The sequence below is a fragment of the Rhodnius prolixus genome, unplaced genomic scaffold (genome assembly GCF_049639745.1).
Source record: "Rhodnius prolixus isolate KJV_2025 unplaced genomic scaffold, Rpr scaffold_1, whole genome shotgun sequence".
NCBI lineage: Eukaryota > Metazoa > Arthropoda > Insecta > Hemiptera > Reduviidae > Rhodnius > Rhodnius prolixus.
Window position 1 is genome coordinate 65673107 of NW_027411581.1, and position 24003 is coordinate 65697109.

The 24003-nt window shown below is 35.4% G+C and overlaps 1 protein-coding gene across 6 annotated transcripts in view; it reads left to right on the plus strand.

Moving 5' to 3' along the window:
• The window catches only part of Eip63E (cyclin dependent kinase Eip63E), a 237518-nt gene extending 214755 nt beyond the window's left edge, over window positions 1-22763 (plus strand). For 5 of the 6 annotated variants that reach the window (XM_074112580.1, XM_074112582.1, XM_074112583.1 and 2 more), the window contains 9 exons: window positions 1379-1405; window positions 12580-12806; window positions 16095-16186; window positions 16552-16726; window positions 17492-17678; window positions 17769-17983; window positions 18287-18448; window positions 19954-20044; window positions 21291-22763. In XM_074112580.1, coding sequence (XP_073968681.1) covers window positions 1379-1405; window positions 12580-12806; window positions 16095-16186; window positions 16552-16726; window positions 17492-17678; window positions 17769-17983; window positions 18287-18448; window positions 19954-20044; window positions 21291-21361 — 1247 coding nt within the window. In that variant the 3' untranslated portion in view covers window positions 21362-22763. The remainder of the gene's footprint in view (window positions 1-1378; window positions 1406-12579; window positions 12807-16094; window positions 16187-16551; window positions 16727-17491; window positions 17679-17768; window positions 17984-18286; window positions 18449-19953; window positions 20045-21290) is intronic. The other variant, XM_074112581.1, reaches the window with a different exon arrangement.
• Window positions 22764-24003: the final 1240 nt, after the last annotated feature.

Consider the following 24003-nt stretch of genomic DNA (forward strand, 5'->3'; position numbering starts at 1 on the left):
TTGCTATCTTGACAGGAAATTACTAAGTACGTGCACAGCAATGCCATTTTCTCTACTTCCTGACCATCCGTTGACCTGACCAGCCCTTGCGATGATGCATATGCTAACTCAGTCAGCAGTGGCCTATGTTCTTTCGATTGTAATTCCTGGCATTAGCTTTCAGGTTAATTCTATTATTTTGTAAAAAAATATATATTTTCATATAAAGCTCATTGTACGGTAGCCGAGCGGTTATAGGCTAGACCCGCAATGCTAAGATGTATTGTTGGTTTAGTGGGTTCGATTCCTGGGGTCTTGGCCTTGGATTTTATTTAATGGTTAATATGAGAAATTTATAGTAAAGTATGTTTGTTAATCGCCTCCGTCCACGATACCTATTTGTGGTAGTTGGACGTAAAGCCTGCCTGACAAAATAGGCAATTACTACTAAAGCGCATTGTTTTCTTAACGAAAGAATAGTTTTAAAATGAAAAACTAAATGTATCTACTTCTCAAAATAAAACCTCCTGATACATACGCCCCTTGATCATAATATATTTGGAAATAAAATATTAAAAAACAATTCAAAATCTTACAACAACAAAAAAAAGTAAATAAAATAAAATTACAGGAAGAGAGAATGTAGTTACTTGAAGAAGTTTTGTAGTTGGCTAAGTGAGAAAAAGCGACACCAAGCAACCACCAATATGGAGGCAGCAAGATGTTGTGATGTCCCGTGGGATTTTTCCTGTGGTAAATAAATTCTTTATGATCCAACTAACAGAAACCCGTCAGACACTAGATGAACATCTCAACAACGCACCAAATCTTAACACCTCTACCCAACTACAAGTTTAACATCATTGTTAAATTGAGCTCGTACAAATCAACTTGGAGATGTTCAAGTTTGTTGGATTCCATTAACAGATGTTTAGCTATTTAATTTTTTTTTTTTTTTTTTTTTTTTGATCGTTTATTTAGTAACAATCAACGCATACTATTGCCGTTATAAGCAACAATGATAAACAATAAACAACATAAAACACTCAGAGTGGAGAGGTTACCCAGCGGTTATACTACAATAACATTTTACTTTCTACTGACTCTCGTCATCAGAAAGGAGATCGTGAGGCCACTGTCTATTTTAAGACCATCCTAGAAGTATTGTCTGGAAATATTCTGGAAGACAGATGTTGTACAAGTAGATTGTGATGTGATTGAAGGTTAAGATTGAATTTTCTGTATCGTGTTTTCAGCAACGAAGGGAATGTTTAATTGATTTGAATCTTCATTCGTTTTTTCTTCATGACTTTTCATTAAATATTGAAATCTTAATTAATTTAGCTTAATTACTAAAAATAAATACTGTAAATTAATTTACTAAATTGTTTATTTTCAGATAAGCTAAAAAGAAGTGGGACTATTGGTGAGTTTAGTATGTTTATTTAGCTTACATTTTTCTAATAAATTAAAGATCAGATGAAGAAGTGGTTAAACGTAGAGTGGATTCTCATGTAGAAGAATCTGGGATTTAAGCACTGGTAGTGTTCATCAAATAGATATCGCCTGGAATAATAGTTCAATTATTAGTTAATCATCAGCGATGCATGAAAAGCAAATACTGAAATAGCTCTTTAAAGGGATTTATCCCCACTTTCCCAGTCCCTAATAAGCCCTTTTTGTATAGATAACCAAGGCGCCACGGTAGCCGAGCGGTTAAGAGACTAGACCCGCAATGCTAAGATGTATTGTTGGTTTAGTGGGTTCGGTTCCTGGGCTCTAGGCCTTGGATTTTATTTATTGGTTAATATGAGAACTTTATAGTAAAGTATGTTAGGCAGTTAGAGACTAGACCCGCAATGCTTAGATGTATTGTTGGTTTAGTGGGTTCGATTCCCCCGGTCTAGGGCCTTGGATTTTATTTAATGGTTAATATAAGAAATTTATAGTAAAGTATGTTAGGCAGTTAGAGACTAGACCCGCAATGCTTAGATGTATTGTTGGTTTAGTGGGTTCGATTCCCCCGGTCTAGGGCCTTGGATTTTATTTAATGGTTAATATAAGAAATTTATATTAAAGTATGTTAGGCTAGACCCGCAAAGCTAAGATGTATTGTTGGTTTAGTGGGTTCGATTCCCAATCTCTAGGTCTTGGATTTTATTTAAAGTTTAATATGAGAAAATAGTAAAGTTTGTTTGCTAGTTGCCTCCGTCCACGATACCTAATTTGGTAGTTGGACGTAAAGCCCGCCTGAAAAAATAGGCGATTACTTTACTTTTTACATTAAACAAAAGTGTTAGGATAATTTGAATACTTATATTGGGTAAGATTATGGGATAACTAAAAAACATTCCGAGAAAATCTTGAGCTTCACCCACGGTAGATGAGCGGTCAAAGGCGAGGACTGTAAATGTAATAGTATATATTATGGTACTGGGTACGTTTCCTAGGTTTAGGCCTTGGATTTCTATTTAATGGGTAATAAATGGTAGTGTATTTGTTCTAGTCTCCTGCATCCACGATGCAAAATCGGTAGTTAGTTCGACGTAAAGCCTATCTGAAAAAAGAATGACACCACTTAAACGCTAGCAACCTTTTTTTTCTTTTTCTGCTGTGCTCAAGAGTTCTGGGTCTTAGAGCCCTTAATAGATATTTCTGAATTTCAACATATCCGGACAGCGCAAATCTCCCACTTAAGACAATAACAGCAAATAGGAGGCGTTTTCTTGAAACTTTATTTTGTGGAAATGGTACCGTAATCAGTCTTGATTGGCTAAAGTGCTGTGGCGAACTGCTCTTGCACCCATTTTGATTGGGCTAAAGTAATGTTCCTCATTCTTCACACGAACACAATTCCGGTTGATTTTAGTTGATTTTTAATTCATAATATAATTTCATTGATACTCCTAGTTAAAAATCTAATTTTATATCTTTTAGAAAACATGAATTAAACTTGGTGATGATGTTTTCCTTCCATAAAATATACTGCTACATTGCTATCTGATGCTGTAGTTTTGTTACTACAGTCTGATGATGAGAAACGCAAAAACTTTTTCCTCTCCATTCCTCCTCCTCCTCTACTTCCAGTCCAGTCCACCAGCCAGCATTTCCTCCCTATTTCTTGGCACAGCGCCAAGTTCATCAAGCGTGCTCTGTTGGTGGTGGGGACGCGGATGGTCTTGAGTAGAAGAAGAACGCCTTCAAGGCGCCGTCTTAACAAAAAGTTTGTTGATATGGGGAAGTTAAACAGCGAAAGTTGACGAGTCTTTTTTCTTGTTCTTCTTCTTCTTCTTTCTGCTTCAAAGTTCTCATATTGAGTATTCTGACGTGTGGGTGGGTGTTCTTAAACAGAAGTTCTGGAGATAAGAAGTTAAATAAATTTAATGATATTAGAAATTGTATTTTCAAAGTGATATTATAACCTACTAAGTTAGTTTTTATCTGAGAATGCAGGACGATCTGAGAATCCGGCATTCATCTGTTACTGTTACGATACTCGTGACATGGTAAAACTGTTACTATTTTTAAAGAAATAGCTTTTAGAGTATAAACTATGGGTGCAGACTAGGACCCACCACTGGGCAGAGTCAGGCGAAGGAGTTCATTAGAGGCTGCTATCCGCCAAGGCTGACTTCGGAATTAATCCGTCAAGGCCCGACGAAAGGCTATAAGGATGATTGTAGGCTTGTTAACTGGGCCACTGCAGGCAGCAGAAAACATGGGCCCCTGGTGGATGGCTAGCCTTTATAGGTTCTTTCAGTAGGAGGTGGAAACGGCACTCTGTACGTGTTGTGTCAGTGTTTAGGGGCTTATCTAGGCTAAGGATGTTACTTCTCGGGGTAGGAAAAAAAAAAACCAAGGCCTGTGAGAGCTTTACCCAAGAAGAGACGCTCTCCAAAAATAAGAGTCTGATTAAACGGACAGGTCTGGTGGGGTAAGCTTCTAGAGTGCGGGGAGCCACACAATAGATCCAAAGGGGTCGCAGTGGCGTAGGCCTTATTAAGGGCCGCCTTATTAGAATCTTAACTTATCTCCATTATTCGCTGATTCGAAAATTAATCCGTTAAGGCTGCGTGGGGCTATAAGGATGATTCTGGGCCTATTAACTTGGCAACTGCAGGCTGCAGAAAACACATGCATCGCATGGGCCTGGCGGATGATGGCCCTCTGTAGGCTCTAACAGGAGAAAGAGGAGGAAACGACACTCTACACGGGTTGTGTCAGGGTGAGGGGCTTGTCTAGCTAAGGATGTTACTTCTCGGGAAAGAAAAAAAAAACAAGGCCTGGTTAGCTTTACCCAGGAGTCGCTCTCGAGAATTAAGAGGAGTCTGATTAAACTCTGGAGGGCGAGCTCTAAAGTTGGGGAACCACAATAGATCCAAAGAGGTCGCAGTGGCGTAGGCCTTAGGGGCCGCCCTATCAGAATCTTATCTTACTCTGCTAGCTCTGCGATGTTTAAACTCGGTGTTAAATCAAGGACATCCTAGAACAACCACAAAAACCAATACCGTTACTCTCTCTCAAGATAAAGCAGGCTACCACCGCTAGAATCGCTAGCAGTGCTACCCCTTAAATCACAGAGTCTACCAAAAATTTTATTTTTTAAAAAAATGACTGGAGGATTGAATTTCAATATTTTTTATTAAACAAGTGACCCGGATTTATTACTAAATAAAAACTTCTCGACACGACACGATAACATTTTATTTTAATCAATCTCACGAGCTATTAGCGTGTAATTACTGCAAGCTACCATTTGTATCAAGCGATGTTACGTTCAACAGCGAGATGAGTATCGTAATGATGGCTCAATGGAATCGCGGGTCAGAGACTAGAGAGAGAGAGAAATCACTGGATTAACTTTATAAATAATATTCGAGACTAAAATATTGTACAGTAATAATTTTTTTTTATTATTATTTAAGAATAAGAAAATATTATAAAAGAACGTTTCGGGCAAAAAAAAATTCAAAATGATAATAATGTCTCTTGTATAAAAATAATGAAGTCGATGTCGTAAACACCATTATTTCCCTGGATTTATTTATTTATTTATTTTTTGAATTGAGATAAATTCAAATTACATGAATAATAATAAACTTACTAAACCAACAATACATCTTAGCATTGCGGGTCTAGCCTATAACCGCCTAACATACTTTACTATAAATTTCTCATATTAACCATTAAATAAAATCCAAGACCTAGACCAGGGTAATCGAACCCACTAAACCAACAATACATCTTAGCATTGCGGGTCTAGCCTATAACCGCCTAACATACTTTACTATAAATTTCTCATATTAACCATTAAATAAAATCCAAGACCTAGACCAGGGTAATCGAACCCACTAAACCAACAATACATCTTAGCATTGCGGGTCTAGCCTATAACCGCCTAACATACTTTACTATAAATTTCTTATATTAACCATTAAATAAAATCCAAGACCTAGACCAGGGTAATCGAACCCACTAGACCAACAATACATCTTAGCATTGCGGGTCTAGCCTATAACCGCCTAACATACTTTACTATAAATTTCTCATATTAACCATTAAATAAAATCCAAGACCTAGACCAGGGTAATCGAACCCACTAAACCAACAATACATCTTAGCATTGCGGGTCTAGCCTATAACCGCCTAACATACTTTACTATAAATTTCTCATATTAACCATTAAATAAAATCCAAGACCTAGACCAGGGAAATCGAACCCACTAAACCAACAATACATCTCAGCTTTGCGGGTCTAGCCTATAACCGCCTAACATACTTTAGTATAAATTTCTCATAATAACCATTAATTAAAATCCAAGGCCTAGACCAGGGGAATCGAACCCACTAAACCAACAATACATCTTAGCATTGCGAGTCTAGCCTATAACCGCCTAACTTACTTTACTGCAAATTTCTCATATTAATCATTAAATAAAATTCAAGGCCTTGAGACCGGGAATCGAACCCACTAAACCAACAATACATCTTAGCAGTGCGGGTCTGGTCTCTTAACCGCTCGGCTACCGTGGCGCCTCAAACCTATATAAACATATTTGTACAAAAAAAAAAGTATTCATTAAAAACTTTAATGAAATAAAAAATGTAATAATATTCTATTCTAAATTATTACGGGGGGGGGGGCAAAAAAATGAGGAACAAGGAAAAAAGATATTTTTAGTTTAAATAAAGGACTAAGTTGGATTTAATGTCAATAAAAAGTAAGCCGTAAATGGGATTGAGAACTTTACAAGTAGGCTATTTTACTTGAAGTGGAGATCAACTTAGATGGGGGCACTTACGAAACTTTAGTTTTATAGATATATATGTATACATTATTGTTAAACTCAATATGAAAATAAGAGTTCTATTTAAATTTTATGTTTCTTTAGTTCGTGTTAAGAGTTTAGATTGTTTTAGTTTTAAATCAATTTATTGTAGCAACTTAAATGATTTTGTTTTTTGCGTGTCTAAAAACTTATTTTTAATATGACGTAACACTGAAAAGTTACTTTAATGGGAATGCATTATACACTCGCTCTCTCAAGAACTCTTTTTAATCAGAGTTAACTCGGAAAAATTTCTCTAATAAAGGTTATAGTTCAACACTCCAGTGCAATGCAAATGGAAAAAAGAAAATTAAATTAAATCTCCTTTCCAGTAGTGTGGTAATGGCCTGATCGGGATTTTACATTAAACAAGGTATCAATGGATTGGACCCCTCCTCTTATGCTGGACCAAAAACTGTGTATGTTGTAGACTTTAGAGCTAAGCTGGCTCCACATCATTTTTCCCAAAAAATGTTGTTCAAAATCTTATTACGTCATCTGCTGGCGGTTACCATGTACGTACTCACAAACACAGGTTCGTATTCTCGCGCCATCTGCTGGCGGTTACCATGTACGTACTCACAAACACAGGTTCGTATTATTGTGTCATCGGCTGGCAGTTACCGTGAACGTACTCACAAACACAGGTTCGTATTCTCGCGCCATCGGCTGGCGGTTACCATGAACGTACTCACAAATACAGGTTTGTATTATTGCACCATCTGCTGGCAGTTACTGTGAACGTACTCACAAGCACAGGTTCGTATTCTCGCGCCATCTGCTGGCGGTTACCATGTACGTACTCACAAACACAGGTTCGTATTCTCGCGCCATCTGCTGGCGGTTACCATGTACGTACTCACAAACACAGGTTCGTATTATTGTGTCATCGGCTGGCAGTTACCGTGAACGTACTCACAAACACAGGTTCGTATTCTCGCGCCATCGGCTGGCGGTTACCATGAACGTACTCACAAATACAGGTTTGTATTATTGCACCATCTGCTGGCAGTTACTGTGAACGTACTCACAAACAGAGGTTCGTGAAAAAACAACCCACTTTACGGAACTCTAAAAACGCGAAATTGAAACACCTCACGATTACAATACTTCCTTGTGGAAAAGGAGTAGAATAATGTCTCGTGAATGTTTTTTTTTTTTTTGCGCGCGATATAATATTTTTCTAATTAATTGTTATTTAACGTTTTGACATATACTTTGTTATTAATCTTGACTAGTTTTAATAATACTTGTAACACGTCACGTTGATGTGTACCATATGATGTTCGTCGTCTCATGTATAAAATTAATTATTATAAAAAATCCCACCCTAATATCTCATATGCCTCCTATATAACGTTCAAGCAGCCAATCAAAAAAAAAAATTGATAAATGATATAAACCAACCCTTTTATATCAACCATAAGTGGGTAATGTAACCGTCATACCTTTACGTCATCATATACTGCGAATAGACAGAGGGACAACATTCTCCCTTTATAATATACTAGAATTTGAAACCGCAATCCCCCCACCGCACCACAATACGTGACTGATTGACTGACACCAGTTAATTAGTCTAGCGATTTCACTCTATTGAGTTGGCCACCCTGTAATTTTGGATGATTGAACTAGTAACTGGAGAATTTTTCAACAAATTAACGGATATATTATATTTAATTGCCCCTGTATCACTCACTATTGGGTTCTTTTTTACGAGATACGAGATAAAATATTAACAAGCATGGTTTTGAAAATCAAGCTAGCATGATTTTTTTTTTAAAATGGCCTTCATAAAAACAAGAAAGAGAGCGAGCTTTCTTGAACTTGTTATAATTATTAATGGGGAAGAAATTGGCTAAGTTGTTAGCGTACACTGTGGATTCCCAGCGAATCCAGCAGCTGGCCCCTTAGATTTTTCTCTTCCTAGGAGCTCCTCTACTGCTTACTGGTAAGCTAAGGTTACCAAAATTTTTACCTGAAATCTGGGAACACCTGGCAGCTCCATTTATAGATGATCGTCTCGTTACTGTTGTCGTCCACTGATAAGGAGTTAAGATTCTCAAAGTAAATTCAATATTACTATTATTATACACTATAAATATAATTATTAATACTTGATGAAACATAATATTCTTGTTTCTAACACAATTAAAGTCACAAGTATTTCTGTGATGAATGTATTTTTTGTAATATAACATCTCTTGAACTAACTTTTGTAGCAAATCCTTCGACAAGTCTTAGGAAAGTAAGTAATGATAGTTAACGGGAGACATTCCGGGGGACAATTCTTTTCAATCGGGGACGACAGAAGTAAGAATTCCGGGGACTCGTCTGGTAACCTTACTTGTAAGCTTAAATCTGTAAAAAGAGAACCACTGTCCGGAGCCCGGTAGTGCACATTAGTAATGATAGTTAACGCGGGGACATTCCGGCGGGATACTTTTCAATTGGGGACAGAATTCCGGGGACTGCCCCCTCCCCGGGGGAAATGGGGACGTCTGGTAACCTTACTGTAAGCTGGATGGGCAGTGTTATCTGTAACGAGAGAGAGAGAGAGAGAGAGAACACTGTCCGGAGCCCGTACATACTTTACTATAAATTTCTCATATTAACCATTAAATAAAATCCAAGACCTAGACCAGGGTAATCGAACCCACTAAACCAACAATACATCTTAGCATTGCGGGTCTAGCCTATAACCGCCTAACATACTTTACTATAAAGTTCTCATATTAACCATTAAATAAAATCCAAGGCCTAGACTGGGGGAATCGAACCCACTAAACCAACAATACATCTTAGCATTGCGGGTCTAGCCTATAATCGCCTAACATACTTTACTATAAATTTCTCATATTAATCATTAAATAAAATCCAAGACCTAAGACCGGGGGAATCGAACCCACTAAACCAACAATACATCTTAGCATTGCGGGTCTAGCCTATAACCGCCTAACATACTTTACTGTAAATTTCTTTTATTAACCATTAAATAAAATCCAAAGCCTAGAGACCGGGAATCGAACCCACTAAACCAACAATACATCTTAGCTTTGCGGGTCTTGCCTATAATCGCCAAACATTCTTTACTATAAATTTCTCATATTAACCATTAAATAAAATCCAAGGCCTAGACTGGGGGAATCGAACCCACTAAACCAACAATACATCTTAGCTTTGCAGGTCTCCTCTTAAGGAGGTGCTTTAGGGGGAAATGATGAAGGTCAAGCTTTTCTCTAAAGATACCTGTATGATAACATAGAAATGTCTTGCTGTTGTAATATGAGCAATCATTTTGTTACCGTTGTCAGTTTAAGAAGTACAGCTGATTTGCAAGAGTGCTGTGCAGGTGGTTGATTGATACACCTGAACATGTTGGTGGAAGCAGTTTGTTTATTTTTAAGAACCGTCCACGCAGCCAGCTGAAGTGGCAAAGAATCTAAGAATCGCCCCACATACTTCAAAACATTTTTAATATAAATCTAAAATGGGCCTTCACTGCATTCTGTAAGATCGCTTTTTGAACGAATGCTATATCTCCATTTCCAGTATTTTGTTTACTACAAATACGTATAACAAGAAAAACAAAATTAATAAAGAAAAAGGAAATAGAAAAGATAAAGCTGTACTGAACTCGACGTAAAGGTAGAAAAGCTTTAAAAGCTTTGTTTGCAAACTGTTGACAGCAGAAGTCAGATCTAATTAGATTCTAAATCCAAGATTTTTGAACTTTTCCAACTGGAGATGAGAAAATCGGTTTTTTCCTGGTTTATGTCCAGAACACTTCTTAAGATTGGATTGTTTGTTGTGCTTTCAGTTTACTGGTGAAAAAGATAAGTTTTGGTTTAAGAAATAGAAGTAATGTTCTGTTTTAATCTTAAAAAGAATTTGTTTAAATATATGTACGTATTATTTTTTTCTATTTTTATTTATTAACCCAATAAAATATGGTTCAGCTTTTTCATACATTAAGAAAAAAATTTTTGGTTTCTTAATCCAATTCTAATATAGTGTGCTTTCTAGATAGTGACAATTTTTTCTGGCAGGCTTTACGTCCGCCACTAATTAGATGTCCTGAACGTAGGCAACTAACAAACTACTTTACTATAAATTTCTCATATTAAAAATAAATAAAATCCAATACCTAGACCGGGGGAATCGAACCCACTAAACCAACAATACATCTTAGCGTTGCGGGTCTAGCCTATAACGGCTATCGTGGCGCCTATAATGACGGTTATAATAACTTTTCAATGTTATTCAAAATGCTGTTGTAAACGCTTGCAGACATGCTCTTTCATTTTATTCACAAAGTTCCTTCGAACTGCGTTCTATTTGACTCATATTTAATTCTTTAGAAGGAATCTACACCCCCCCCCACAACCCTCTCTCTCCCGGAAGTATCTTTAAACCAATTTTAGGGAAAAAATGTTTTCCTTTCACAAAAGTGAGTTGGCACCATTGTACTTGGGAGGAAGTTTATTTCTCCCAATCTTTCCCCAAATAGAATTTTCCTGCAGGGGGGGGGAGGGAAATCGTTGGAACTAACTTTCAGGCAGATATTTCCGGTGAAAATTAGAAATAGAAAAATTAACGTAGCCTTAAATACAGCCATGTATATTAAAGTATTGAATTACTAAAAAAAAAATGTGCAGATTCTAATTTACTCTAGTTCGCGTGTTTAAAAGTATAGTATGTACGTACAAACCTATCGACCTGGTTTTCTGTGCGGTAACTCCATATTTCTCTAACGTTGTACTATTCTTACACCAGTCGGTAGCGTGCCCCAGGAGAACATAGTCTCTCCAAGTTATGGTGTTAGGTATGATATATTCCATTTTACATTACTTTAGCCAATATTTATGCTATTCATTTCATTATTTTTGGAAATGCATATATGGTGAAGCATTATTAAAAACAAATTTTTGTTTTGCGCTGTTTTTTTTTGTTTTTTTTAACGACGTTTTGCACGCAAACCGTAGATTTATATATTGCATCATACAATGGTGCTAAATGTGTACCTTCTGTGAAGACATTTAAGTAAAGCAACGCCGATTTATTTAAGCGAGCTTTACTTTACGTCCAACTACCAAATTAGGTGTCGTGGACTATGGCGATTAGCAAACATACTTTACTATAAATTTCTCATACTAATCATATTAAATAAAATCCAAGGCCTAATACCGAGAATCGCGAACCCACTAAACCAACAATACATCTTAGATTTGCGGGTCTAGCCTATAACCACCTAACATACTTTACTATAAAGTTCTCATATTAATCATTAAATAAAATCCAAGGCCTAGAATGAGAATCGAACCCACTAAACCAACAATACATCTTAGCATTGCGGGTCTAGCCTATAACCGCCTGACATACTTTACTATAAAGTTCTCATATTAATCATTAAATAAAATCCAAGGCCTAGAATGAGAATCGAATCCTCTAAACCAACAATACATCTTAGCATTGCGGGTCTAGCCTATAACCGCCTAACATACTTCACTATAAATTTCTCATATTAACCATTAAATAAAATCCAAGGCCTAGACCAGGGGAATCGAATCCACTAAACCAACAATACATCTTAGCATTGCGGGTCTAGCCTATAACCGCCTGACATACTTTACTATAAAGTTCTCATATTAATCATTAAATAAAATCCAAGGCCTAGAATGAGAATCGAATCCTCTAAACCAACAATACATCTTAGCATTGCGGGTCTAGCCTATAACCGCCTGACATACTTTACTATAAAGTTCTCATATTAATCATTAAATAAAATCCAAGGCCTAGAATGAGAATCGAACCCACTAAACCAACAATACATCTTAGATTTGCGGGTCTAGCCTATAACCGCCTGACATACTTTACTATAAAGTTCTCATATTAAACATTAAATAAAATCCAAGGCATAGATCGGGGGAATCGAACCCACTAAACCAACAATACATCTTAGCATTGCGGGTCTAGCCTATATCCGCTCGGCTATCGTGGCGCCTGAAAAGACATTTATTTGAAATTTAGAATTGTTCTAAAGAGGTCAGAACGTCGGAGAAAGGTACTTCACAAAGGTTTTGATCCAAATTTATCAACTAGAAATGGACCACTTTACCAAATTGTTTAGTTTTTAAAGATTTTTGTCGAAAAAAGTATTTTTTTTGGGCTGAATTGTTCTTTGTTTCAATTGATTGAATGAAATTTAGTTTTTAAATTACAGTAAACTTTTAGCCTGTGTTAATAAATTGTTTATTTCTTGTTCCCCCAGATTGCCGAGCAGTGTGCAGAGGCTGGGGAGACGGCCTGGAACGTGACACTGTTAAAAGACAACTGTCTGTATCCTCAGATTCTAAATTATTAGATGAAGATATACACGAGGAGACCAGAGTGATATTGAGACCAAAAAAGCCACCTAGACCTAAATCTGAGGTGTTCCTAAATAACAAGGCTGATCAAACACAAAAAAGGCGGACTAAAAGGTTTTCAGCCTTTGGGGTAAGTTTTTTTTGGGGGGGGACATTAGTCAGGAAAATTGTGTCAATTCAGAAATTTTATTGAGATGATAGAAAAATTTTGGTACAGAAAGATGACTTTGAGGAGAGACTGGAAATTGTATTGAAATTCGATCAATTTTCTTTTTAAAAAAAAGCATTCATAAATACTCCTCCAAATTGGAGGATCTGTTTCCTAGCAACCATCTCTGACGATACCGCCATTCCCCCTCACCAATCCCCTCCCATACCCTACTGGATCCCATCACATCCTTACGAGTCATGGCTATTCAAATAGAAAGTACAAATTCATTTAGATAAATGCCTTATTTTATAACGTTCACTTTAAAATCTTGGAAAACACTTTCTATTCCAATTATCTTGTTGAAATCACCGTTCTTCCTGCTGAGATTATGTATTACTTTACCTTGGACCACTACCTAAACAAGAGACTCAGATGGTGGAACCGCCACCGTATCCGGGACTTATTTGTGTCAAAGCACGTTTCCATCTTCTCTCTAGACTGCCTGGAGACTGTTTTTTCCACTTCTTTCTGAGATTACTGTCGACTGATGGACTTGGAACTGTTCTTGGGCTAAGGGTTGTAAGCTAAACCGTTTCAATAATGATTCATATCATCATTTAAAAGTTCAAAAAGGGAAGAAAGTTATTGGGTATAATGGAGCCCGTGCTGTGGAGTCCAGATGTTTCAATGGAAACAAAAAAAAAAAAAAAAAAGGGATTTTCCACTTCTTCCTTGAAGGAGTAACCCCTTTATGGCACGGAAGTGTGGGTGGTACGGGACCAGACAAACGGCAAAGGCTGCAGGACTCAGCGGGTGACAAACTCGACCATACGAGACACATCGTTAAGGTCGGCGGCACATGCATAGTGCACACCGTTGAGACCAAATAGCTGCAGTGAGTTGTACGGCCATCTCAGAAGAATGGGGCAAGAGAGATGGCGAAAGAAGCTTTTTTCGATTATGTCCCGGAGATGAGGCCGGTCCAAGAAAGAGTTGGTTGCAAGGAGTGGAAGAGGCAATGGCAGCAAGAGGCCTATCTGAGAAAGATTGGGAGAATAGAGAGTACTGGCAACAGATTTTGTTGGGGTTCCGCATATGACCCCAAGGTTGTTAAAAGCGGAAATAAAAAAACAAAAAACAATCATCATTAAATGCTCCTCCATCGCCCTTCCTAGAAACCCTCCAATGATGCTTAAAGCACATGTGACCCAGCAGCGACCTCTTTTGACAACTTGTGACAATTATCACTGGGTGCCCAATCAAACAAAACGTATAAAAATTACTCCTAAGCATTTAATCAAAATTTAAAACTGGAATTTAATTTCAATTACTTTTGATGTAATTTAAGAGGAAAATACGGAGCAGAAGTGTGGGGGCTCAATTAAACCCTCGTAACTCCAAAACGCCTGCAGACACTACAGTCTAAAATCCTGAATGCGCCATATTACATTTCTAACCTTTACCATACACACTGACCTTCACATCCCTTTTGTCTCTGATCTAATAAAGTCTCGCTACCACGACTTTCACAGCCTCCTAGCTCTTCATCATAATCCTCTTGTACCACAACTCTCTTCTCCCCTAACCTTCTAGACAATCCTCCTTGTCGCTTAAAGTGGAAGTGGCCTAGGGACCTGCTGATATGAATGCAATCTACTGAGAAAGAGTTCCATCAATGGGTGAACTGGTTTCCATCATGTGAACTGAACCAGTAATGATCAAATTTACTTGATGCAACATTTGTTGTAGTTGTAAATATGGCTAATAAAGTGAAAAGTTGAAACTTAACGAGATTTTTTTCCCCCCCTTGGTAAAGTTAAATTTAAAATAAAATTTTTCAAAAAGCGATTGGATTAAAGCAGATCTTCTTGTAAATGGAATATCATTTAGTTTAGGGCTTGTAGTTGGTGATTAGGTAATTTTGTTGATAACCTAAAAGGGCACACAGGTAGTAAGAGGGTCGTTCTGGTGGAGTTTAAAGGTCACAGGTCACAACCGCCTGTTGCCCCACTCTCTGTTAAACAACCTTGCTGATTATACTTTCAGCCTTATGTACATGTATATTCTTTGTTTTCTTTAATTTTTTTTTTTTTTATCTTTAATTTTGCTACAAGTGTATGTTTACACATATCTCGTTATCGGGTTTGTTACTGCAATAATTAGTAACAGCTGTTATATTTGGTAAACAACTTTTCTGTTGATGAAAAGTTACGTATTCAGAATGTTTGTTTATTAAAATGTTCTTTTCTATTTCAGTTTTCGGCTCTCTAGTTGACATTTTCAAAATTTAAATTGTAAAAAAAAATCTAGATTTTTTTTTCTCCTGGTAGGCATTTTTCCAGTTTTGGGATACTCTGCAGAGAGCCTTTTTGTATGCCCCTGCCAAAAAAAAAAAAGTACCAGTGGAAATTCTGCAGCACCCTTAAGGGCTAAGACAACTCACACAACCTTACTCTAAGGGAGAGACGGAAGAAGAGACGTGAGAGCCCCACCGGTAGTTTTAGGGACCAAAAAAATTCTCTTGCATTGCCCTACGTAGCCCACCCTTTATATTCTGCTAAAAAAAAAGAACCTCTCTCAATGAGGATTCTAGGTTGGGTTCCCCCGTTTAACACCCTTTAAATATTCAGACACTCCAGAAAGTGTGGAAGCTCTCCCACCCCAAGACACACTCCCTGTCGTTCGAATGGTAGCTCACAACAGAACAAAATGTGAACCCAAGATCTCCAGAAAAGTTCTGGGAAGACAGTATAATCTCCCTGGAGTCCTCAAGCAACTATCCCCCCCACACACACACACAAAGCCCGCTTTAGAGATATTCCTCAAATTTGACCCCAAATTAAAACTTTAGGGATGTTCTGGTGAACGGATATCAGGATTATCATCTAGGAATACAACCAGGAATTGAGAAGCCAAGTAGATTGGGATAAACCACTTTCTGGTGACAAAGTTCTATTCTAATTTCTCCTATCCTATCCTAAGTGTCCTAACACTGCCTAGTGACCCACCTGGAGGAAATCTAAGCTTTTCTGGACGCAAGCAGCTGTTAATTACCTATTTACAAACTAAAACCAATAGATTTTTCATTAAAAAAGTTATCTTTCTGCAATAACGTTATTATTTTCTTCCAAAATAAGAGAATACTCTTATAACCTAAGTTTTAAATTAAAATAGTCAGAAATATTATTTCAAATGAATTCTGCTTGTTTGCCTCTCCTCGTATAGAACATTTTTTTTTTTTAAGTTTATTTATTTATTTATTTTCAGGGGGATTCGCCGTTCGGAAAATCTGAGGCTTATATTAAGCTGGAACCACTTGGAGAAGGATCGTATGCCACTGTCTTCAAAGGCTATAGCAAGTACGTATACTATTAATAATAAAACCTTACAGTGGGTGAAAATACTAAAGATAACCTTCTGGTAACCTTCTGGTTGGTAATGGTTTTGGAAATTACCATTAGGTGGTGAAAGGGTGTCCGCCAGATCTTGCTTGCTTTGGTCTTTTTGAATCAGCTTCCGTTACTCTTCTACATTTTTTTTTTTTTTTTTTGGTTGGAACTTTCTAAATTTTAACAAGTACATCCGCAGTATTGGTGGGCCCCCTGTGTGTCGGTACAAATTCTCTGCAACAGCAAATTTTTTTTGGGGGGAGGGGACCTAAATCTCTTGAAATTCTGATGTATTTTGTATAAAAACAATATTCTGAATTTTTTTGTTTTTCTAGCCTTACGAATCAAGTGGTAGCCCTTAAAGAGATACGTCTACAGGAAGAGGAAGGAGCGCCTTTCACGGCGATTAGAGAGGCTTCACTCCTGAAAGAGCTCAAACATTGTAACATTGTAACTTTGCATGATATTGTACACACTCGTCATACGCTCACGTTTGTCTTCGAATACGTCGTAAGTTGAATTATTTTATTATTATTATTATTATTATTACTCCACGATACTTAGGACTGTACATTGACAAGAGAGACTCACGTGGAACCCACATACTCGACTGAAAAACAACAAGACGTGAACAGACGCCACCAGCTAGTTACTAGACTACTTGACCGTAGATACAAACTTGACTTGACTCACAAACTAACAATCTACAAAGTCACTGTTAAGACCGATATGGACAACATACGGAGCAGAAGTGTGGGGCTCAATTAAAAACCCTCTAACTCCAAACGCCTACAGACAATACAGTCTAAAATCCTGAATGCTCCATACTACATTTCTAACCTTACCATACACACTGACCTTCACATCCCTTTTGTCACCGATCTAATAAAGTCTCGCTACCCGCAACTTTCACAGCCTTCTAGCACTCTCCATCCTAATTCTCTTGTACAACAACTCTCCTCTCTAAACCTTCCAGACAATCCTCCTCGTCGCTTAAAGCGGAAGTGGCCTAGGGACCTACTGATGTGATTGTAATATCCACTGAGAAAGAGTTCCATTAATGGGTGGTTGCTCTTACATGTCTTTCATATGAAAATTTAACTAGTTTCATCAAATTTACTTGATGCAACATTTGTTGCAGTTGTAAATGTACTAATAAAGTAAAAAAAAAAAAAAATTATTACACCATTGAAGTTTAGCTCATTGAAATCTAGCAAAAAGATATTTTTACTTTCTAAATTAGTTTACTAAATTTATCCAAATGTTTTCCCACAGCACACTGACCTATCGCAGTACATGGAACGTCACCCTGGGGGCCTAGTATATCCAAATGTAAGACTGCTATTATTTCAACTATTAAGAGGACTTGCATACTGTCATCGTAGAAGAGTGCTCCACAGAGATGTTAAACCACAGAATTTACTTATCTCTGAAATTGGAGAGCTTAAACTCGCTGATTTTGGTGAGTAAACTTCTAGATTTTTTTACTTCTAAAATTTCATATTTTTTAAAAAAATATTTACTTAAAATTTTTAAAAATAAATTATTACAGGATTAGCTCGTGCCAAATCGGTGCCCAGTCATACATATTCCCACGAAGTAGTAACATTATGGTATAGGCCGCCGGACGTTCTACTTGGATCTACACATTATTCAACTTCGTTGGACATGTGGGGTGTTGGCTGTATCTTCCTAGAGATGATCACTGGAGTACCAACGTTTCCAGGCGTTCGAGAAGTCTACGATCAATTAGATAAAATATTCAAGGTTGGTTTTTTCAAGATTTGCTATCCGTGTTTTTACAGTTTTCTTCAGTTTTCTCGCATTGACTTATGAGAAATCCCATCTCTCCTAATTTCCTCGCCAGTTTTTCCAAACTGTATCCTATTTTTCTTTTAAACCGCACTTATATGTGCTAAAATAAATAAATATTATTTATTTATATAGAAAAAAGTTATGCCGTTAATCACCATGAATTCTGAGCCGTCTTCGAACTCCATGATCTTCATGTAGAAATCCATTACTATCATTTTTTTTGGTAAATATAACCTCAAATTTTTAATTCTTTAGATATTGGGCACACCCAGTGAAGAGTCTTGGGAAGGTGTAACCCATTTGCCCGGATATAGTCTGCATAAGCTGTCTTTCTACCAATCGCAAAAGCTAGGTCTTGCGTTTCCAAGGCTTTACGACATCTTCGAAGGAGAAAATATGGCTTCGTCGTTGCTTCAGGTGAATTTTATTTCTCTCTCTCTTAACATATTTAAAATAAACGTAACCAATTAATGTATATTTACTTAGGAAATTATTCCATTTACTCAATTATTTATTTAATTTTATGTTTTGGTTAGAAATTATATACATTGCAAAGACAGAAAACAGTCTAAATTTCAAAAACAAGACAAGAACAATTTATAAACAAACATATACGACAAATTACTTACAAAAATTCTTGACAATTGGCAACACTGACTCCTTCACAACCAAACATAAAACCGTACTTAGGAAATTATTCCATTTACTTAATAATTTATTTAATTTTATGTGTTTGTTAGAAACGAATTACATATCGAAGACAGAAAACAGTCTAAATTTTCAAAAACAAGACACGAACAATTTATAAAACAACATATACGACAAATTACTTACAAAAATTCTTGACAATTGGCAACACTGACCTCCTTAGCAACCAAACACATGAAACCGTTTACACTTAACATAGTACCATGAGCAGACAACACAGAAGATACACCAATACACCTTTAATGATGTAAAATATTAAAAGGTAAATAATTTTGGTTACATTATACATATTCATTTTAATTATAATTATTTGTTACCACACTGGTAAATATATTCCATAGCCCTGAACATAACCTAGTCCCTTTTAGATCGAAAGCTCAGCATAATAAACCAAAACAAAATACAAAATATGGACTGAAATTGGCAGTTATTTTTTTCATCCTATTGAAATTATAAATCAGTCAACAACCAAAAATAATGAACAGTAATTAATTACCTATACTGTTATTGGTGTGCCGACAAATTTGGTTAAAAAAAAGGCGTCTTGAAAAATAAAAATTGTTACCATTAACATGAATAAAGTTTTATTGAATAAACCACAAAGTGGTACTATTTGGGCAGAATGGTGGAAATATTTGTCCCCAAGGTGAAAAGACCTGTTCAGAAAACCATGAGGGAAGAATCCTGGTAGACACCACCGGCTTGTACAGTGAGTTAAGAAGATGGAGTTCTGACGGAAAGTGTGCAAATAATAGCGATTAATTGGTTATAAGATTATAGCCTTGAATAGGTTACATGAACAAGGCATATTTTTTTTCTGCTTTAAAGTCCAAGTAATGAAGGGCCTATGGCCTGATTTTTGACTCAGATCAGAAATAGACGATGAACTACCAGGAAAAAAAATGGAGGTGTGATGACTGGAATTAGTGCAGATGCTAACTCAGAAGTCTGATGGTTCCTTTTGTATTATGTGAGGAATTAATCTTTTGTTAAAGATATAAAGAGGAAAAAATGGTGTTACCAAGGAAACCTTTGATTGGATTCGACTTGTCCTCCTAAGCTTTGAACTCGATACCTGATGGCGATGTATCATTATTATGATAATGTTTATTTTGTTTTATACTAACTTGGCCTCTGTGTTCACATACTAAGAATAATTCAATTAAAGGAAATCATTTCTATTTATTTTATTAAAAAACCTGTTTCAATTCCAGTTGAATCCTGACAAAAGGATTGATGCTGAAGAAGCACTCAGGCACAAGTATTTTAGTTCCTTGCCGAAAAAGCTCTATGAACTCCCAGATGGTAAGTTTACCAAATACAATTATCTGCGATTTATTAAGTTTGTGGAAACAAAAATAAAAGAAATCGATTAAAGTGGCTTATCTTGCTACTAAGAATGGTTTAGGTCTCAGCGTTTCCCAACCTTTTTTGGCTCGCTTGGACCACTTGGTAGTACATCCGTGCTAAATTGTACCACTTTTTTTTTTTACCTGGCATTGGCTTTTCACCATACAGCCAACTTCAAAGCTCATTCCTTCCCAGAATATTTGATCTTAACTATGTAACTTTCTATCCACAAGTATATTTGTTGAATCAAATCTTCAACAGGTTTCAGGGCATAGCCATTAATAGAAAAGATGATGACGTCTTCGTCTATCTAAACGGCGCACTCAAATTTTTGTACAGCTCATCTCTTTCTTTCTTATAAAGTGGACATTCCATGACGACATGTTTAAAAATCTTCTTCCTGCTCCTTACACTTTTCGCACAACGGAGTAGCTCGTTTGCCCATTCGATATCACTTCGTAAAAATGATTGTATTTCGTGAAATTTTGTTACTCCGAGTGTGTTATTCTATTATAATTATCATCTTTATTTGTATAGAGATAACAATGTATCTGTTACAAAAGAGTTCCAAGTTCATGTTCACTTTATAAACTTTGTAAAGTGTAAGATCTTTAAAAATTAAATAATTCAAAATTGCGTACATATTTTTCTCTTCAAAATTATTAATTAATTTACAAAGTTCTTCTTTAGGATTATTATATTTGTGCCCAAATCTTCTAAATTAATTTCTTTTAAGCATTCAACTACCTGTAAGTACCAATTAAATTTAATGTTGCTTGGATAGAGCTTACTCATTACAGTCTCTTTAAGCAGATCTTTATCATTTAAGTTATCATTTAAGTTCTGTCACATGATAATTCTATTAAATTTTCTTTATAGAATGGGGGTTTGAAATCCAATTATCATTTGTGTTTTCGGGTTTTGGGGAAATACTCCATGACAGACTAACCTTATTACTGTACATGTTAACAACTTTACTGAATAATATTATTAATTAAAACGATTTTTATGTATTATTGGGGGGGAAAAAACGTTTCTATGATATTTTTATGCTTTAATTTTTTTTTTTTTTGTATATATATTTATTATGTCCGCCATTATTGATTAATTTATCGCGTACCACAGGTTGGGAAACGCTGCTTTAAATCTTGTTATGATGTACTATTTCCAATAATTCTAAAATTATTTTTTCCTTTTACAGAAGCTTCTATATTCAGTGTAGAAGGTGTACATCTGATGCCAGAAAATCGAGCGCCTGGCATAAAATCGTGAGAGAGGCGATACGGCTGCCATCATCACTCTGGCATCACTACTTTGGCAGTGGTGGCACAGCAGACTAGCAGCTCTCTTTAGGCTCAAATCTCTCTCTCTCTCTCTCTCGTCTCTCTCATTTCTTCGCAAGTTTACACACACCCCGGCGGGCGGTCCTTTATAATATAGAAGAGTTAGGCCAAAAAATTTTTTTTGGTTTACTTAGGTTGTGGTTGGTTTGGCTGGCTGGCTGGCGGCGCGCGCACTATTGGGACGACAATCAGTGGCCTCGGGAAATTTAAAAAAAGAAAAATTCATTTTCACATTAATAAAAAGAAGAAAAATGATGATGAAGAAGAAGAAGAAGAAATGAAAGGAAAACGTGGTGCTCAATTCGAAAAAAATTAACTAAAATTTTAGCTCTAAAAAAAAACCCCATTCATCATTCATTCATTCATTCATCTTGATCTCTAGACTTTCCTTCAACTTCCTTGTTTTTAATTTCTAAAAAGGAAGCCCAGAAATCGTGAAGCTTTTTATTCTAAATATTATTATGTCTAAAATACAACAGCAACAATTGTTTATTTATAGTTTATTATTTTTATTTACGTTTAGTTTACAAAAACTAATATCGATAATTAATAGTATCGATTATCCCTTGGAGTAACTAGTAAAGCTCGAAGGGACAATCGATATTAGTTCATCGATATTAATTTTGTCTAAAAAAAAAAAACATCTGCTCCAATAATTTGTTTTTTTTTTTTTTTTTTGTATAGATGAGCAAGAAAAAAAGTAAATTGTATTTATATATATATATATATATATATTTTTTTTTAATTTTTGTAGGCATCTTAGCTTTTTTTTACTTTTTTCTTAAAAATTCTTAAAATATTTTTTGGGGTGAGCTTTCTTCCAGCTTCCAGCAAGATGTTTGGGAGGGGTGGGGTGGGGGGGGCGTGAAATTAAATCTGGGTTCCCTTTTTATGCTTATTTTTTTTCCCCCTTAAAAGACAAAAAAAAAAAAAAGTAAATATTGTGCCAAATATTCAAAATAGAGACGCTATTTAGAAAATATAATAATAATTAAAAATTTATTTTAGCATTTTTAAATTATAAAAATTACCTCCATGCACGCGCTTCCTTTTTTTCTTTTTTTGTGAATCTTATTACAAAAATTTGCACCGTCCCCTGTAATATTTTACAAACGAAATGTTTTTCGTCCAGTTCTAAAAGAAAATTGAAAAAAATAAAAAAGAAGAAAAAATGGTTTAATTATTAATAAGTAAAACAAAATTTATTAAAATATAGTTTTTAGCGCCTCAAAGACGTATTCTCTTCAGTTGAATTGTCACCGAACACAAGTCGTACTAAAAAAAAAAAAAAAATTACAAACTATATTTTAAAAGAAAAGAATTGATCAGAATGTAGATTTTTAGATCATAATGTTTGAGAGTGAGGAAAAAAAAGAAAAAAAGCAAGATCTATTTAGAAAAAGATGCTGAAGATTTCTTTATTAATTAAAAATTAAATACATTCTCAATTAGGTGTAGTCCAAAAGTGTGAGAAAAACTTTTTCTCCATAATTCGGTAATTAGAAAAAGAAAAAACGAAAAAAAAGAAAAATATTCATAAAAAAATTGTTTTTGTTGAGCATTAATAAAAGAAGTAAAAAATTTAGGGAAGAATTCGTTAAGATACCGGAATTAGGATTCGGTAATTTTTTTTTTTCTTTTAAAGACAGGCAAAATATCTTGTAGAATATAATTAAAAGAAAAGAGAAAGAGAAAACAACACAGAAGCAAATTATGAGATATAAATTGATTTAATATTTAAAAGAAAAATTTAGAATAAAGAATGAGACGCCGATCTTTTTTTTTTTTTTTTTTTTTACATATATATTTAAATATTTATATATATATGTGTGTATATTTTTTATTTAAAACTATGTTATAATTTTTGAAGAATATTATTGCATTTTGTAAATATAGTTAGTAAATAATTGTTTATATCGTTCGGGTAAATCACCAGCTGATTTGATATTAAACAAATTATAAAGAAAAGAAAAAAAAGAAGTTTAATGTGCATTTGTATATTTGAGTGTTTTTTTATATATGTATTTATTTTTTAATTTTTACATGCCATAAATGATTTTTTTTATTTATTTTAAACATAAAACCTAAAATCTGTAAAAATAAAGAGTTATTATACAGCAATGAAAAGAACTGTAGTAGAAAATAAAGGTATACAGTTTTTTTTATAAGTTGATCTGGAGCTGCCTAAGGGGGATTCAAAAATGATGATTCATCGTATTATCTTGGTGGACTTGGTCATCATACAGGGAGGATGTTGTGTCCTAGTTAGAATTATGATTATTTTGGTATACTCCAAAACACAGCTAGAACAAATTCTAGCTTTCTAGTTTGATTCAATTCATAGCTGGAATTCAATAGAAATTTGTTTAGTCTTACTCATAATTAGATGATGTTAATCTCTACGAAGGACCCAGAGGTCCTTCCTTGTCCAGCAATTTTATCTATGAACAGGGAATGTGAGAGAAGTAGGTTCTCTCTCGGGATAATCTCTTTCGACTACAAAATACATGCAATTAACTTTCTTTTTTTTTTTTTGGTAGATTGGGCTGATTGATTGCTTAAAAGTATTCC